Below are 17,640 nucleotides of genomic sequence, written 5' to 3'. Positions count from 1 at the left end.
GTGATATACCAGTGTTCAAATATTTGGATAATGGAACAAATATTTTTCTGTCACTCCAGAAAGAAGGATCTGAACTGATGGGTTTATAATAAGAGAAGAATGGTTTTTACTGAACATTAAGAAGAATTTCCATTGGTAGTGCAACAGGATACCCTTGTTTGCTAGTTGGCTTTTTTTTTAGTAGAGATTGGATTACTTGTCAGGAGCATAGTAGTGGGAGATTTCCTATAGTGATGGAAATTTTGATGTCCCTTCCAAATTGACAATCCTTTTCCCCCTCCCCACCAACTCAAAAGTAAAACATTAAGCATGGAAGGAATAAAGGAATGATTTATTTCAGGGTCTTTATACAATTCAAAGCAGGAGGAGATGGGGAGGCATTAAGTCCCTTCAATCCGGATTCCCTCAAAATATAACACCCCACAAAGGAAGCCCATCCCATGCCACCATGACTACGTTCTAGTTTAGCCTTCTCCAACTGGACACCCTCCAGATACATTGTATTACAACTCCTGCCATCACTGACATAGTGGCTGGGGATGGCAAGAGAAGTAATCTAACACACTGGAGGACACTGGGATGGGGAAGAAGAGTGTAGACAAAAAGGCAATGCTGTCTGAGCAGAGATGCTTCCTTCTTACTCAGCCAGAAAGCTAAGGAAACAAAAAGACTTTACACTTTTTCTTTTTACAGAATTTTTATCTTTGGGAACCAAAAGGTTCCAGCAGTCTTAATTCACCCAAAGTGGCACACGTATGTAGAGAGGACTTAGGAGGTTAGTCCATCTGGTAAGTGGCACTCCTTTTAAGGGCTCACTTTCAAATAAGGTGGCTTCATTCCCACTTACAGTGGATGCCAAAACAAATCAACTACTCCTTTTAGTGCTCACGTATCTGAAATGCCTCCTCCACCCACAACCTGCATAGTTGTTACAGGGTAGCTGGGCTGTCTCCTCAGGACACACAGATGTGATCATCCTTCATCTTCCCAGTCTTTCCCTCCCTTTTAAATTAATGTTTCCTGATCATTGCAGGGTCCATTCTTTTTGGAATTTGTTCTGCATGACAGAGACTGAGAGTTAAAAATACATATAGTTTTAAAAATGTCAAGGAGTGGAGAATTAGAGGGCAGCCATGTTAGTTCATAGCAGCAAGAAGACAAAGTGCCATGTTGCAGAGGCCTATTGATTTCTTGAGTCATGTAAGAGTTTACATACCCAGCTGTCCAATTTATCAGATGCAGGTAGGAGTGAGAAGTGAGGCAGACATCCACAAACTCTGTCCTCCCCAATTAGAGGAAGCAGAGGATTCTTTTCCAGCTGCAGTTTTTCAAACAACACATTAAAAGCAGAAGGATGAGACATCTGCCCTTCTTCAAACCAAGCACACTTTTCAGCATCTGATGGTGGATCTTAGCTTGCATTTTATACCAGATGTCACCCACAGTGATTATAGTCAGATGTGCACTGCAGGCTTTTCAAAATGGCACTAACCCAAGGACAAAAGCCAGCACAGACATGCCCTCCATTTGCACAAGGAGGAACTAAGACCCCTGTGTTTTTGAGGAATTTTGTGCAAAGCTGAGGTGCCAGAATCTTTGGGTTCTGTTCCCAGCTTTAAAAGGGAAGTGAGGTTCAAGTGGATTGCTGGAGCCCGGATTTTATATGCAACTCCCCTTGATAGTAATGCCCAAGGGATCAAAAAATGGCCCTGCTAAACTCAGCATTAGTTTATTAACTCATTAACAAAGACAATAAAATGCCAAAAAAGGAGATGACACCCCCTCTTCAATTTCTCTGAAGCGGGGTAAAGGGTCGGGGCAACTGATTTCCCTTCCCTCCTGCAGGGGAGAGGAGCAGCCTCTCCCCCTCCCCAACCTGGGCACCAGGGTCTCACCCCAACACATCACATTAAGGGGGACCAGAGATGGGTTACCAGGGTTCACAGCCACGTAGCAAAGCGCAGTTGTACAGCAAGTCAACAGGGGTGTTCCCAAATTGGTACCCCCTGAATCCTGTGCTCCCCTCAAAAATCCAGTAGGGGAGCTGGGTACAGTCCCAAATCATCTCCTGGTGAAGCAGAGACCTGTAAGAACAAGGGATCCAGTGAAGATTACGTCTACTGACAAACAGTGCAGACTAAAAATCAGTTGGTTATGACACAACATTGATCATTTAAACCAGGTCTTTTTTGTAATTTATGCTGTTGGAAGTGGGTGTGGGGCTTCCACCAGTGTAACTACTCTTTCTTGCACTACATATGCAATGGTTTTCAGACTGTAACAGCTAAGCCACTTCTAGATATGCAAATGGTTCTAAAATTTGTATTAGCATAAATATACGTCCTGCCGAAACCTGAGTTCCTGTGAACACCAAGAGGTGTTTTCTGTTTGTTCCCTTTCAGAAATTATAGCAACAAGTGGAATATATATTTGAGGGAAAATAACACAAACTTCTCTATATCACATTCATCAGAGAAGTTCACATAAAACTCTCCCTCAAGGCCTCTTTGTGTGTTGTGCATACACAGGAAGCATGGCAAGTATTCCATGTATATTTTATAACCTGTCTTAAGTGACTTGCCATGTGAATCAGACCCATTATGTAGGACCTCTTCAGTATGACATTCCCATGGCTCTGCAGACAATGGGAAAGGAAGGCATCACCCACTTGTTTGAGGCAATGAATCATATTTTTATTATCCCAAAATAACTGGTTGGAGGAACCATCTTTTACTCAGGAACAAACCACTGCAGAATTATGAAGCCATGTTAGTCTCTGGTCATCTGGATGTAGGTTATATCCACATATTTCTTAATCTCATGGCACCCCTAGGCAGTCTCTAAAGAACCTCTATCCCACTGTTCCCAAAAAAGCCCAAGCTGTACTCACCAGCGGTCCAAATAACCCCTCAGGGACCTTGATAGCCAGGCTGGAAGCGTGCTGTCTCCTCAAATATCAGTTCTTTCAGCTTCTCTTTGGGAAGGTCATCCAGCTCCATATCAAAAGTGAATGGCTCCTCAGCAATTGGCTAGTGGGGGCAAAGAGAGAAACAGATAAAACTCAAATCCTGATTCCCAAATGTCTTCCTTCCAAGCCCACTAGCTATGCTGGTTGGGAAATTCTGGGAGTTGTAGTTCAAGAGGCTGAATTTTTATGAGCTCTGGCCTTTCTTTTTCTTCCTTTTGCTTCCCTAACTCCCAATCCCTTCACACCCCAAGAAGCGAAGTACCTCATCTGAAGGGTCGTAGTACTGCTCTAGGTAAGGATGGGCCAAAGACTCCTCCACTGTGATGCGTTTGTTGGGGTTAAAGGTCAACATTTTGTCCAGCAGGTCTAGAGCTGAAAAAGAGAGGAGGCATGTAAGAGACTGTACTATTAACAACCAAACAGCAGATGGCAACAGAAGCAACATGCTATTTCTTATATTATACTGTATGTTGACAAACATATGCTTATAATGAAACGTAGCCAGAGGGGGCAGCAAAGAGCAGCCTAGGATGGCAACTGCAGGTCTTTAAGGCAATGGGTCAGAACTCCCAACTTGGCTGAATGCCAGAGCAAGGCTGTTTCAAGCAAAACCAGGACAAAGCAACACCCTGACTAGACCTGAGTGGGGCTCACCTAAGCTAAGTATTCTGCTTCCAACAGTGATCAGCCAGAAAACCCCAGGAAGCCCACAAGCAGAAGACAAAACGTAACACTCCTACAAAGTATGTCTAATGTTCAGAAACATATTGCCTCCAAAGTAGAGGCCTCAGCAAGTTATCACCCTGTATTAGCTTGTCTAGCCCTTTACAACATGACCCAAGCTAATGGTTACTGCCATTTCACTCTACAGATACTATAGACTGTTGCATGAAAGTGGTTTTTCTTTTATCTATTCTGAACCTATTGCTGTTTTATTTAATTGGCTGTCTGCAAGTACTAACATTAGGAAAAACAATTAACTTCATATAATTCAAGAGTGTGTATACCTTTTGGTCCCTTCCCACTTAAGTTACACTTTCTGCACTAAAAATCCTCAAGACTTAACCATTTTGGCTGCCTCTTAGCTTCTTCAACTGTCTTCCTAAGAGGAGGCAGCACAGTATTCAGAATGTGGCTAAACTACAGATGACATAAACATTAAAAAACTGACAGCTTTCTTCATTTCCAGTCATTCCTAACATCCAAAAGATTTTTCCCCATTCCTGTGGTGAACTGAGTTCATATTTTCAGTGAACTAGCCAAAAGCAAGATAATAATAATAATAATAATAATAATAATAATAATAATAATATTTATTTCTATACCGCTTTTCCTGGGAGATCAAAGCGGTTTACAAGTTCAAAGGGAATATACATTTTAAACATGTTACAATATAATATACAGTCAAGAATACTGTCTCTTCAGGCCAGCCCATTCTCTCCCTCACAGGCCCAAGGATGACAGTTACGGAGGGAGATCTCTTTGCTAAGTAGTTGCAGCTAATTCAGACCCCATCAGCCTGTATATGAAGTCAACATCTTACAATCCCCAAAACATTCAGGACCACACTTCTGATGAAATTGATAGGGAGCAAAACCTTAAACAAAACACTTTCACTTTAAAATGAGGTTTGCAGAAAATATGTACTTTGTTTAGAAGTTGATTAGTTTTTGACTCCATAAACCTGAGTCATCACAGATCATTTTACTGGCAGGGCACAGCACACTGTTTTCAAAGCCAAAGTTAAAAAGACTAGCAAGTCTTCCCTTCTCCCTAAGAAATCCACTCCATATTTTTATTCTTGTCCTGCACCAATGCACCAATCAGTAAGTGGGTTGCTTGTCTGACATTATATTTAAACAGTGAGTTGAAGACAGCACATTGAGCAGTTACTACCAAGCATGGACAGCAAAGACTGAGAAAAATATACAGAAAAAGAGCATATCATCAGGGTCATACTGAGACTGAAGATGGGCTCCAGACTGGAAAACACAAGAATTCTAGCACAGGTAACTGTCATTATCCAGCCATACAGAGGCATTCTAGGATGCACACTGTGGGTCACATATTTTTGATCATGTGCTTCTGTGTTTTGTCACTCCCTTACCTTTGGGATCTGCCTTTGGGAACAGTTTGTTCCAGGGAACTTTGGGCTTTTGGGGCAGTGACTGGAGATAGTTGCGAGCCTTCATATTGATGATGCAGTTCAGGTCATCTTGAGATGGGGAACCCAGAATACCTGTTGAGATGGATAGACAGAGCCCTGTTTGGTATCTAGGATGGGGCAAGTCCTAGAGAAGAAACAGGCATCAAACCTGTAACAAAGGAGGTCTCTGGCATTAAAAAGAGTGCAGCCAGAAACCAGGAGGGAGGTAAAGCCAACTATTGAACAGCAAACTACAAAAATCTTATATGAACTTGCTCAAAGTTTTGTTCTCCCCTTTCCCCCCTTACCCAGGATATGGTTGAGCTGGTCCAGGTAGTGCTTGCCAGGAAAGATGGGTCGGTTCGACAACATCTCGGCCAGGATGCAGCCCACAGACCATATATCAATGGACTTGGTGTAGCCCTAAGAAGGGGGAAAAGACATGGAAAGAGAACCCCAGATGTGGGACCCCTTAGTCCTTCCCTGTTCTCATCTCCTGTTAGGGCCATGTATAGCAATTGATCTGTGAATGCTACTCCCCCCCCTCCAATTACAGAAACATTTAGATAGATAGAGAACTCAAACTTTCAATCCTTCATATATAAAAGCATCTTAAACTGCAGAGTCAGCAAAAGAACAGTAGTCAGGAATACTTTTTTCTTCTAGCCAAGCATATAAAAAGGTGAAGTGCAAAAAACAGAAAACCCCTGTTTCATACAGAAACAAGATGATAGCTTAAGAAACTTAGAGAGATGGGAAAAAACAAAACAGGCAATAGGAAGGAGGGGGTCTGATGACACAAAACACTAGGGCCTGAAGGAAATGACAGAGTAAGTGTGGATAGGCTTAGTCATGTGAATCCAAGCAGATAAGGGGCAGGAAACCTAAAGAAATTTGGTAATTGTATTGTGGTTTTTTGCTGTCACTTCAGTGCTGCGAGCAATACAGATAAATGATAAGATCCTTCTGAGATGTAAGAGACATGCTGGGTTTATCAACGTCTCACAGTTAGAAACTGTCTTCATTGTGAAGGCCACACTAGATCTTACTTTTCTTTCCAGGGAAGTCAGGACGCCACATTTACACATATTTAAACAGGCTTGGTATTACCATTGTCTTTAGTTTAGGATCCTTGGCTTCTAAGCTCCTTCTATCTCAAAGCAACTTACCTTGGAATTGAGCATAATCTCAGGGGCTCGGTACCAGCGAGTGGCAACATATTCTGTCAAGAACCCTGTGTGGTCATGGTCTGGATCAGCAATTCGGGCCAAGCCGAAATCACAGATCTGTAAGCAGATAGAGAAAAATGGGATATGCAAGAGTGGCAAACCCAAGGTGAGCAAAGATCTAATCAGAATGCAATAGAAGAGAGGTGGGTGTCAGATGGAAAAAGCAGGTTGTAGCAAAAGCCACTGAATGCCACCTTCAGGTCACACGTGGTATTGATGAGAAGATTGCTGGGCTTCAGATCCCGATGAAGCACATTGGCAGAGTGTATGTATTTCAGCCCTCGGAGAATCTGATAGAGGAAGTAGCAGATGTGGTCATTGCTGAGTTGCTGGGTCTTTAGCAGCTTATACAGATCTGTCTCCATCAGATCCTGAACAATGTATCTACAAAGACAGAAATCATGCCCCCTCCAACAAAGGGGAGGCAAAGGGGAAAGTCAAGGGAAGTAACAATATGCAGACTCGTTGTGGCAAAGTGTTAAGCACATGCCCAATCAAATGAAGATATGGCACTAGCCACAATATCCCTACTCCGCAAACTGGGGTGGCTTTCGGAAGTTGGATTTAACCCAGACAGAAAGGGTTTACAACTTTGATGAGTCTCCATCTGAAAATATCTTAATCAGCATAAGAAAGCTAAGACTCTTTACACATCCATGATGTAAAGACACGCACAGGATTGATACTGAAAAAACATTTTTAGGGGCCAACCTGAGGGAATAGCCAGGTTTTTTAGACCCAAACTATTAACAGCATAACACCTGAAACTTGCCAGAAGGCAACAATGAGCCGATACGAAGCGGCTTCCTAGTATAATTAATTTCCAGCAATCCTAGTACAGTCTGCTCTTGCCATACATGGACTTCCTGCACACAGCTTTGAGCGTACGCGTACGGGAAGCGGCAAGAGAAAATGGCATGTGCTCCGGAGGGAGCGCGCACCATACAAACAAATGGGACTTGAGCATAGGTGTTTTTTCTCATACACAGGGGGGTCCGAAATGAATCCTCTGAGAAGGACAGACTGTAAAAATCTTTAAGCTTTGGACCAGCTGAAGCTTCCAAGGTGCATATTTGCTTCAAAGACAGACTAGATGAACAGAGATTGTGATGGAGTGTCTACATTCCCGGTACATATAAACATCTATTCATGTAGATATACTTCCACACTTGGAAGGGATTTGCAAGGATACACATCACGCATCTGATCAATGGTAGGTGCACGCAGAATGTCATTGATACCAATGACATTCTCATGCTTGAAGCGCAAGAGGATCTTGATCTCTCGCAGTGTGCGTTGGCAGTAGGTCTGATGCTCAAAGGGACTGATCTTTTTGATGGCAGCTCGGATCTTGTTGACATGGTCATAGGCAGAACTGTGAAGAAAGACAAGAACAGATCAGGATCTCCTGTGCACATACCCAAGTTGTCGCCTCAATATACTGTATTTGCAATACTTTCATTCCTGAAATTAACCAGTGCCATTCCAGTGGAAGAGAGCAATTTGATATTCTACAAGAGAACTGGATCCAAGAGCTTGTTGGATAGCCAAGTGCATGCCCTGTTTCTGCACCTCAGTCAATGGAACTGAATAGAAATAAGGAAGCACTGAGAAAACAAGTATAGCAATATGATAATGAGGTACAAGTGCAATTATTCACAGAATCCAACTGTTCAGCACTGTGAATTCAAACGTGGCAAAATAAGCGCCTGTTGGCAAGACTGCTAGAGTTGACAGAACGGAGACCTGACAAGTGATGACACCCAATGACATGGTGACATGTTCCTGAGACAAGTTTGCGAGAAAAGCCCAGAGGCATGATGCTTAGAAAGATGATCATTAATACTTCAGCGGAGAAAGGATTTAGACTCTGAAAACTACAGGTATTGGAACCACATACCGAACCCTGGGTACTTAACCCAAGCTGTAGATTCAATAGGCTTCGTGCAGTGTGCTAGAATATTCTGAAAAGTATCCTGGCCCAGAGAACTATACTAGAAACAACGTGTATGCCAGTCTAGAAAGCTCAAGAGTGCTATGGGCTAACATTAACATGCAAGACTTCAGTGCAGAAACCACTATGCCTGTGCGTGTTGTGTGCCTTCAAGTTGTTTCTGACTTATGTCCACCTGAAAGTGAACCCATCATGGGGTTTTCTTGGCAAGGTTTAGAGGAGATTTGCCATTGCCTTCCCGAGGCTGAGAGCATGTGACTTGCAAAAAACCAGTATGCATCATCAGAAAATAGAACCCCAGAGCCACACTTAGCAGAGAAACCATCTGCCCTGCAGATCTGAAGTGGTCTCAAACAGGCCAAGCACTAAGTGGGGCTGACACCTTGGTGTGGTGCTTAATGACTACTTGGCAATGAAAGATAAGGTAAACAAGTTAGCAAACTCTGCTGGGTTCTTGCTGTGGCAATCTCTGCAAGTCAAGTGTTATCAAACGCAACTGCTTTACTGACAGCTGCAATGGCTATGGATCAGGAAACTGCAGCCCCAGACTTCTTGACACCCCAGAGTCAAATGCACTAAAGGGCTCTTCCAGGCCCAGGGGTGGCACTCCACCAAGAGAGAGAGCCTTGGCACTCTGAGCATTAGCCAGGAGCCTGGCAAATATTGGCACAAAGAGATAGCAGACATTAGGGCCGATCCCTGGGAGGGGCTTCGGCTGCAGCTGCAACTTTACAGGGATCCTCTGCAAGGACTGAGGCAACTGGGATCTCAAGAGGAGCATTTCTTTTTGTCTCGACAATGGAAGTCAGAGTTTTTCAATATCTGTTTTTAATGCCCAGGAGAGGAGTGTCTGCATGAACTTCCCTCCAATACACTTGAACTGAGAACCACCACCTCTTGACAAAATGCACACTTGTCACTAACATCGCCATTCCCCCCCTTGTGAATTTTAACAGCTTCGCCTGATGAAGAAGCCAGTGGAGCTTCGAAAGCTTGCAATGTATCATAGAATCATAGAGTGGAAGAAATTGCAAAGGGCCTTCCAGTCCAGCCCCCTTCTGCCATGCAGGAACTCATAATCAGATGGCCATCCAGCCAAGGTTTAAGGACTTCCTCCACTCTCTGAGGGAGTGTGTTCCACTGTGTCCTATTCTCTGGAGCTGCAGAAAACAAGCTTGCTCCATCCTCAATGTGACATCCCTTCAAATCCTTAGAATCACAGAGGGCCATCCAGTGCTTACACAGGGCTGTCATATCACCTCGTAACCGTCTCCTCTCCAGGCTAAACACCCCCAGCTCCCCAAGTCTCAACATCCAGAAGCCAGTGGCGCTCGAAAGCCTTGCATTACCAATTCTGTGCATTTCGGTTGGCCCCATGAGGGTATCCATCCCTGAGCTGGGGATTTGGGCTGTTGTGTTTCAATGCGTTTCTGGCTCCGAGGGCCCTTGGACAGACCTGAGCCTGCGACGGAGGGAGGCAAGAGAGCCCTTTCGAGGCGAAAGAGGCGCCACTCTCCCCTCAGCAGCTGAGAGACAACATGGCGGAAGCCCGTTTGTGGGACTACGGCGGCCGCGCGGGGCCAAGCTTGGAAGGCTTCGAACGGTTCGCGCTGCTGGCCAGGCTACGGCGCCCGGGGAGGGCCAAAAAGGCGCGCCGTCCACGCTCGCTCCCTCCCTGACTCACCAGACCATGCCGTACGCCCCTTCGCCGATGTACTGCAGGTCCGTGTAGCGCGGCCCCACGTCGAACACCTGCCCCTTCACCGTCTCCACGCCCAGCCTCGGCGCCCCCGGTATCGGCACGGCTCCCGCCCCGCCTGGGGCTGCTGTCGCCGCCGCTGCCGCCATGGCCGATCCGCTCGAGAATCTCCCGCAGCCGCTGATAGCGCTGCTGCCTTACCCGGAACCGACACCGCCCGACCACACTGCGCATGCGCTCGCCTGGGGAAACAGAGGGACGGCCACTGCGCATGCGCCCCACCGAAGCTGCGGTTTCAAGGCTTTCCCTATTCCCCCCCTTTCTCTTTGGGGCGCATGCGCAGAGCCCGCCCGCTAGCGTTCTGCAGGCCGTAGCGCGCCTGGGACGTCACGGACTCAACCCGGAAACGCCGCGCCCAAAACATTCCACGCTTAGAGTGAGGCCACGCCCTCCCGCGCGAGGCCACGCCCCTTGGCTCAGCGCGCCTCCAATTAGAGGCTCAAAGCCACGCGCGCGCTCTGGCTCCACGCCCCGCCCCTTGGTCCTTTTTTCCCCTCCTCCCCGGAGTCACGTGTTCGAGACCCAGCTTGGATCATAGAAAGCGTTTATGCAGATTTTAATGGTTTAGGTTCCTGATTCATTGCGCTCTGCATAGAGCTCTCCAAGGCCTTTCCTATTGGATTTCTGGTTATTGTGCAACAAGAGGAGTTTTTCATTGCCTGCTTTAATTTAAAATATATAATATCAATAATAATAATAATAAAATAAATTAAATAATATAATTTAATATATGTGTTAAAATTCAGAATAATTTTGAATATTATCTGTTCTAGAAATGGAGAAAGGCATTCAGGTTTCCCCAATGAAAATGTGAATACTTGATAGTACCTAACAGGGGTCTGTAAATAATAATAATAATAATAACAATAATATATTTATTTATATGCCACCTCAGACCTTACATTTATTTCTACAAATGTATTTCATTGTTCACAATATTTTATATCGTTCAGTATTGGAAAGGCATTTAGACACTAATAGGGAAAACCCAAACCTTTTAATCTCAGAACTAGATTAAACCGCTTTAAGTGTTTTGGCTCAAGGCTATGGCATTCTGGGAGTTGGAGATTGCAATCCATGCCTAGATCAGCTCCTGTCCTCCAAGGCCCATTTGCCGGCCTCTTAGTGTCCCAAAGGGACCCTCGGAGGATGGCAAACTCCGGAGGACGGCGACCGGTGGCTCCTGCCGCTGGATCCCGTCCTCCAAGGTATATAAAAACATGCATGTATTCGAATGGGATGTTGTGTCGAAATTTAAAAGCAATCGGTGAAGAACTTTCGGAGATTTAAGATTTTGAACGAACGGATATTGACATTTTTTATTCATATAGAAGATGAGCTGCCTTTTAGTCATGCAGTTGGTAGCATAAAGGTTTGGACTCCAGTCCGAAAATAAATGTAGATGCTATTAGGCAAGCTGTCTCAGGGCCAAAACGTACTGCAGAAATAGTCCAGTTTGAGACCACTTTAACTGCCCTGGCTCAATGCCAGGGAATTGGAGTTTATTGAGGCACCAGAGTTCTCTGATAGAGAAGGCTAAATGTCTCACAAAACTACAATTCCCAGGATTCCCTAGCATTGAGCCAGGGCAGTTAAAGTGATCTCAGACTGGATTATCCCTGCAGTGTGTTTTGGACCTCAGCTATCCGCGGCTTTAAAATATTCAGAAAATATTTAAATTCCAAAAGGCAAACTTGTATTTCGCTGTTTTAAATAAAGGATACAATTTTACTACACCATTGTATTTAATGGGACTTGCGCATCCATGGGAGGCGGGGGTCCTCAAACCAAACACCAGCGGATACCAAGGCCCCACTCTATCAGCTACTTAGAATTAATGAAGCAGGGAATCAGAATAAAGACAACAGCCAAAACAGAGATAAGTTGATGCATTTGTTGTTAGGTACCCTCGTTCTCAGCTCATGGGAAACCCTGTGGATATCTCCAAGATTCCGTATCTTTTACTGCTATGCTCAGGCCCTACAGGCTCAGTCCAATGCGGTTGAGTCTATCCATCTGGTGCCCTGGAGGCGCAGTGGTTAAAGGCCTGTACTGCAGCCACTCACTCACCAACTGCAAGGTTGCGAGTTCAATACCAGCCAAGGGCTCAAGCTCAACTCAGGCTTGCATCCTTCCATAGGTTGCTAAAATGAATACCCAGCTTGTTGGGGGCAACTAGCTTACACATTGTAAACTGTTTAGGGAGTGCTTAAGTGCACTGATATGCAGCATACAAATCTACTTGCTATTGCTATCTGGTGTGAGGTCTTCCTCTCTTTCTGTTGCCTTCTATCTTTGCTAGCATTATTGTCTTTTCCAGTGATTCATGCCTTCTCATGATGTGGCCAAAGTATGACAGCCTCACCTGAATCATCTTGGCTTCCAGGGAGAGTTCCAACTCGATCTGTTCAAAGACCCATTTGTTTGTCTTATCGGCTGTCCACGCTATCCTAAGTACTCGACTCCAGTATCACATTTTAGATGAATTGATTTTCTTTTTATCCGCTTTCTTCACTGTCCAGGTTTCACAGTCATACATGGTGATGGGGAATACAATGGATTGTATGGTTCTAACTTCAGTGCTCAATTGTATATCTTTATGCTTTAGGTTCTTTTCCTTAGCCAGTGGCATCACCAGACTTGGTGACACCCATTTTGGGGGGTGGGGTGTCAGCTGCTGAAGGGGAATGGCAGCCTGCCCTGCCTGTCCTCCCGCTGCTTGCCCTTTGTGGCTTTGTCACTGGGATGGCTCCCTTCCCAGGAGAGAACCAGGCGAGCAATGAAGCCATGAGGGAAGCACTCACCCCACTGAGTGTCTTCCTCTGGGGTGTCACCTGGTGCAGCTCATATCCCCCCCAGTTGCCCAGTGATGCCACCGCCATCAGCACTCTTCTCCAGCACCACATCTCAAAGTGAGTTTATTTTCTTCCTATCCACTTTCTTCGCTGTCCAGCTCTCACATCTGTACATGGTGATAGGAAATACAATGGCTTAGAACGATCCTCAATTTAGTGCTCAGAGTTGCACTTTAGACTTTTATCCAGTTCTTTCACACTTGCTCTTCCCAATCTTAGCCTTCTTTTAATTTCTTGACTGCAGTCTCCATTCTGATTAATGTTTGATCCAAGGTATGGGGAATCTTTCACTATTTCAATTTTCTCATTACCTAGGATGAATTCTTGTAGGTCTTCTGTGGTCATTATTTTTGTTTTCTTAATGTTCAACATCAAGCCTACCTTGGCACTTTCCTCCTTAACCCTCTTCAATAATTGCTCTGGGTCTTTGTTGGTTTCTGCTAGTAGTATTGTGTCGTCTGTATATCAACTCAGAAATGGAACTAGGATTTCCCGAGTGAAAACTGAAAGGGCTCCTGTACCTTTAACAGTTGTGTACAAGAGGGATTTTAGCAAGTGTTGCTTGTTGTGCAACCAGATAAGCAACGTTTGCTGAAATTTCCTATTCTATGTAGTACAGGACTCCTGCCCAATATTTAGTCTGCCAACCCTAAATGGAGCTATTCTCAGTTAAGACAATATACAATTGTAGCCCAGTTGATAATGATAAAACAGGAAAATATGAAGCATCTGTTCCCTTGAAAGAGAAAGAGTTGCATAGCTTGATGCTCCTGTGGAGCCTCTGTTTTGTTGTATAATATAGAGATGAAAGGGGCATTTGACAGAGCGCCATCTTCCACAGTGTAGACCTGGTGCTTTGAGGAGATGGAGGCAATGAAATAGCCTAAGAGATTACCACCCGTAGTGAATATAACCAATCAAACAACAGTTCATGACCGGACCTGCTTGTGGCAGTGACCGCAGCAAATCATTTCTTTGCTGCTGTTTCATCCTCAAGGCACCATCTCTCAGAGCACTTCCTTCTAAGAGGGGAAAGATTTCTTACAATGAGTCCCTTGTGAGAGATATGCGACATCCTTTGAAGTCTGCTCTGATAATTTGCGTTGTGCATGTCTGACCGTATCTTGACATTTCTGTTAAAAGCTTGGAAAAAATATTTTTGAACTGAAAGTCACAGAATTTTCCCATCAGTTTTCAAATGTTGGTTGAGGGATTCTGGGATTTTAATATTTTTTAAGCATGAAATGTTACCACAACAAGGTGAAATCAAGTATGTTGTTGCAGTGGTGGTGGTATGCCTTCAGGTTATTTCCCAGTTATGCCAACCCTAAGGTTTTCCTTGGCAAGATTTGTTCAGAGGGAGTTTGCTTTCCTCTGAGGCTGGGAGAGTGGGACTTGCCCAAATCACTCAGTGGGTTTCCATGGCTGAGCATGAATTTGAACCCTAGTCTCCAGTCATAACCCAACACTCAAAACACTATACCACACTGGCTCTCCAAAATAAAATGTACAACCCAGAAAACTGATACATCATGTACAACTATATTTATGTTTAAAATAATTTCTGAAGAGTGTCATAGTGAGATCAATTGATGGTGACATCAAGATCATCACTAAAAGGGGTTATTTCATCAGACTGCGTCATCCCAAAAATGTCAGTGTGTTCTTGGGGCTCCTTCTCTGTGCCATTTATCCTTATAACCAAGTCAACAAATGGCAGCCTGTCTCTTTCAAATGTATTTTTCATAATGTGATTCTTAGGTTTGTTTATACAATTAGTAAATTTTTCAAGTGTCACCAAATCTGAAATCTAATCCTACCATTTAGGCTATTAAGGTGCATCCTCATCCTTCCAACTACAGGCTGTAGCCTGTCAGGCTGCAAGCCATAGACAAGACAGCGTTTTTTTAATGGGGCAGATTGGCATTGCTTCCTTTAAATATGCTTAAGAGTGCCAGTGCAAAACTTAAGATAACAGGAGATTTCATTTTTCACTTGCATCCAGAATGGGCACAGAGCTTGGCAGCTGCACCACTGATGAAAGTAGAATCCCTCTAGTCACTGTACCCTCTTTAACATTTAGCAAAGATGTTTCCAGATATATGTGTCAGCTTCCTGGGTTAAATACCATCTCTATAACATCTTAGTGTGCTCTCCCTAGTGCAACCTGAGATTATTGTATACAATATTCATTGTTACCAAGCTTGTACCCCAAATTCTGCTGCCAAGCTACCTGAAGGCCCTGTAAATTTTGATTAGATTAATCTATAAGAGCTGTACATAGTTACGTAACTATACCTTTACAGCTTAGATTGTTTTGTCCCATTAAAGTTTTAAGAAGTGCAAATTCCAGTGACTGCTTGTGTAACAGTATTTCTAAGAAATAAAGGATTTGATGCATTTATATTTGAGTGGAGTAGCTCTTCTGACATTTTTTTGCCCAATTAACCCCTTCCCTTTTGGGAATAAACTTGATGAGTCCTTGACACTCCCTCCGCCGCCCACCACTCTGGATTCTGGAAATTGTAATTCAAATAACATCTCCAACCACTGGTTCCTATGGAAACATCCAGAGCATGGCACGTTAAGGTTTTATGGTCTTGTTTTCCATTGCTATGGTTTGAAGATACAGACAAAAAACCTCTATGTGTATGTGTAGGTGGCTAAGTATATGTGTTCTCAACCTTTGCCTTTTATGGCTAATCAAATTTACTTGAAGAGGATTTAATGGATGGGCCCAAGAGATCTTCAATGCTTTGATGGAAGTGGGAGTTGTCCTAGTTGCTCTGAAGGAAATTGTATGGCCACTCCTCCAGAAACTGTCTCTGTCTCTGGATTATTACGCAAACGATTACCTGCTTACCATTGTCTCCTTTTCAGGCTAAGTATTTCTACATTTTGGTTTTCTTGTGGATGAGGAAATGATCTGGATCTACAAATTCCAAACCTAGCTTTGGAACTGAAACAACTTGGGTCACTGTAGTGGGCAACCTCTGTTGTGAAAAGAAAAGAAGCACCTTTCTTGATGTCTCAGTGGCTTTTGACTCCACCAACCATGGTTGCCTTCTGGACTGTGCTTTGAGAGTGGGAGATACAGTGGTTTTGATCTTAACTATAGGGTTAGTTTCAGAGGGTGTGATTGCGGGATTACAGTTTGACTCTATGGACTTCATGCTATTCAATATTTATATGAAGCCAGCAGGGACGTTCATCTATGGATTTGGAATGAGGTTTCATCAATATATTTCCTCAGTCAGCTCCGATTATTGACAACAGGTTCAAGTTGATTTCAGAGACATAGCCATGTTAGTCTGGAATATCAGTATTCAAAGGGATCTTATAGCACTTTTGAGAGTAACTGAGTGGAAGAAGTTGGAGCATGGAGTGCACTGGTGCCCAGGAAAGACCTTTATAATCAGACTATGTGAATAGTCATAGAAATGCAAAACTTGTAGTTATGGTGATGCTGTTGCAAGATCAGTTTTAAGATGTTGCCTAAGGCCAGGGTGAGTGGATGACTATATGAATGGTAGAGGAAGGTTTTGAATGTGGTGTGTGCAGGCTGGGAACTGGAAAGGAGATGTGACAAACTAGCCAAGAGTGTCTTCACGAGGCCAGAATGTTAACCAGTGTTAAAGTATGTGTACAGTGCCAGGAAGCCATTGCCTCTGTTCATTCCACTGTTGATGGATTGGAGTTTGGGGATGTACTCCATTTCAGCTGTTTCTCGTTCCAGTCTTCTCTTGTAGTTTTGTTGTTCAAACATTGCTGTCCTGAAGTCAGAGATAGAATACCCAGGAAGCTTGAAGTGTTCTGCAGCAGGCTTTTGTGTATTCCTATTCCTAATATCATGTCCATTTATCCTCTGGCACAGAGGCTGGCCAGCTTGTCCAGTGTAGAGTGCTGACGGGCATTATTTTAGAATGTAGAGGACAGCATAGATCACATTAGACTAGGATGAAAATGTCTCTGATATTGTGGGTTATGTGATTAGGTCCTGTGATGACATTTCCTGAGTAGATGTGTTGGCAGAGTTGGCATCTGGGTTTGTGGCAAGGTTTTGTACCCAGTTCCCCATCTATGTTGTGCATTTTCCTGTAAGTAAGTGACTGTTTAAGACTGGGATGCTGTCTGTAAGCAATTAAAGGCTTGCCACTAAGAGCCTTTGAGAGGGCAGTGTCCAAAATAGGCTTAAGTTCAGTGATGATCCATCTGTGTCATCTCAATCTGAGGAAGTAGATCAAATCTATGATGGTTTATGGCACAACTTCTTTCATTCAGTTAATCGCAAAGATGCTACAAGAATCCTTTGCATGTGAAAATCCATCAGTTATACCTTTATTGACCAACAAAAATGCACAATATACTTGTTGCAAGTTTTCAAAGTTCAATGGGCTTCTTCATCAGACAAAATGTTACAAAGCAAACAGGAGGAAAAAAACAATTGGAGATGTTAGTCAGATGCCTGCATGTTGTTTCAGTCCTTAGTAAAGATGGCATACTGGAGAGGATATAGTGTGCATTTTGCTTGTCCAGTAAGGGTTTCACTGATGGATTTTTGTCTGCATTTGTTAAATGGCCAACACAGCCACCACCACATGTTTCCTTTGCATATGGTTCAGATTGAGTCTGTGGAAGTGATTAACCAGTGTCTGAACTCAGTAATGTGTTGGATGAAAGTCAATAAAGGAGCCCTGGTGGCGCAGTGGGTAAATGCCTGTACTGCAGC

At 43.8% G+C, this 17,640-nt stretch overlaps 1 protein-coding gene and 1 long non-coding RNA gene across 2 annotated transcripts in view; one reads left to right on the top strand and one right to left on the bottom strand.

The window, feature by feature from the left end:
• Positions 1-312: 312 nt before the first annotated feature.
• On the bottom strand, positions 313-10,242 carry MAPK3 (mitogen-activated protein kinase 3). Its single transcript, XM_042471673.1, has 9 exons — positions 9,982-10,242; positions 7,536-7,718; positions 6,538-6,727; positions 6,284-6,400; positions 5,423-5,537; positions 5,076-5,207; positions 3,231-3,340; positions 2,891-3,029; positions 313-2,084 (listed from the first exon to the last, which is right to left on the bottom strand). Exons 1-8 carry the CDS (start codon positions 10,143-10,145, stop codon positions 2,910-2,912), a joined length of 1,131 nt encoding a protein of 376 aa, XP_042327607.1. The 5' UTR covers positions 10,146-10,242; the 3' UTR covers positions 313-2,084; positions 2,891-2,909.
• Positions 10,243-15,566: 5,324 nt separating this feature from the next.
• LOC121932782 overlaps positions 15,567-17,640 on the top strand; it is a 4,267-nt gene continuing 2,193 nt past the window's right edge. The window contains exon 1 of the long non-coding RNA XR_006104416.1: positions 15,567-16,030. This is a non-coding gene — a long non-coding RNA (uncharacterized LOC121932782). The remainder of the gene's footprint in view (positions 16,031-17,640) is intronic.

Source organism: Sceloporus undulatus, chromosome 6 (assembly GCF_019175285.1).
Source record: "Sceloporus undulatus isolate JIND9_A2432 ecotype Alabama chromosome 6, SceUnd_v1.1, whole genome shotgun sequence".
Lineage (NCBI taxonomy): Eukaryota > Metazoa > Chordata > Lepidosauria > Squamata > Phrynosomatidae > Sceloporus > Sceloporus undulatus.
Note: the sequence above shows the minus strand (reverse complement) of the source record. Positions and strands in the feature narration are given on the sequence as shown.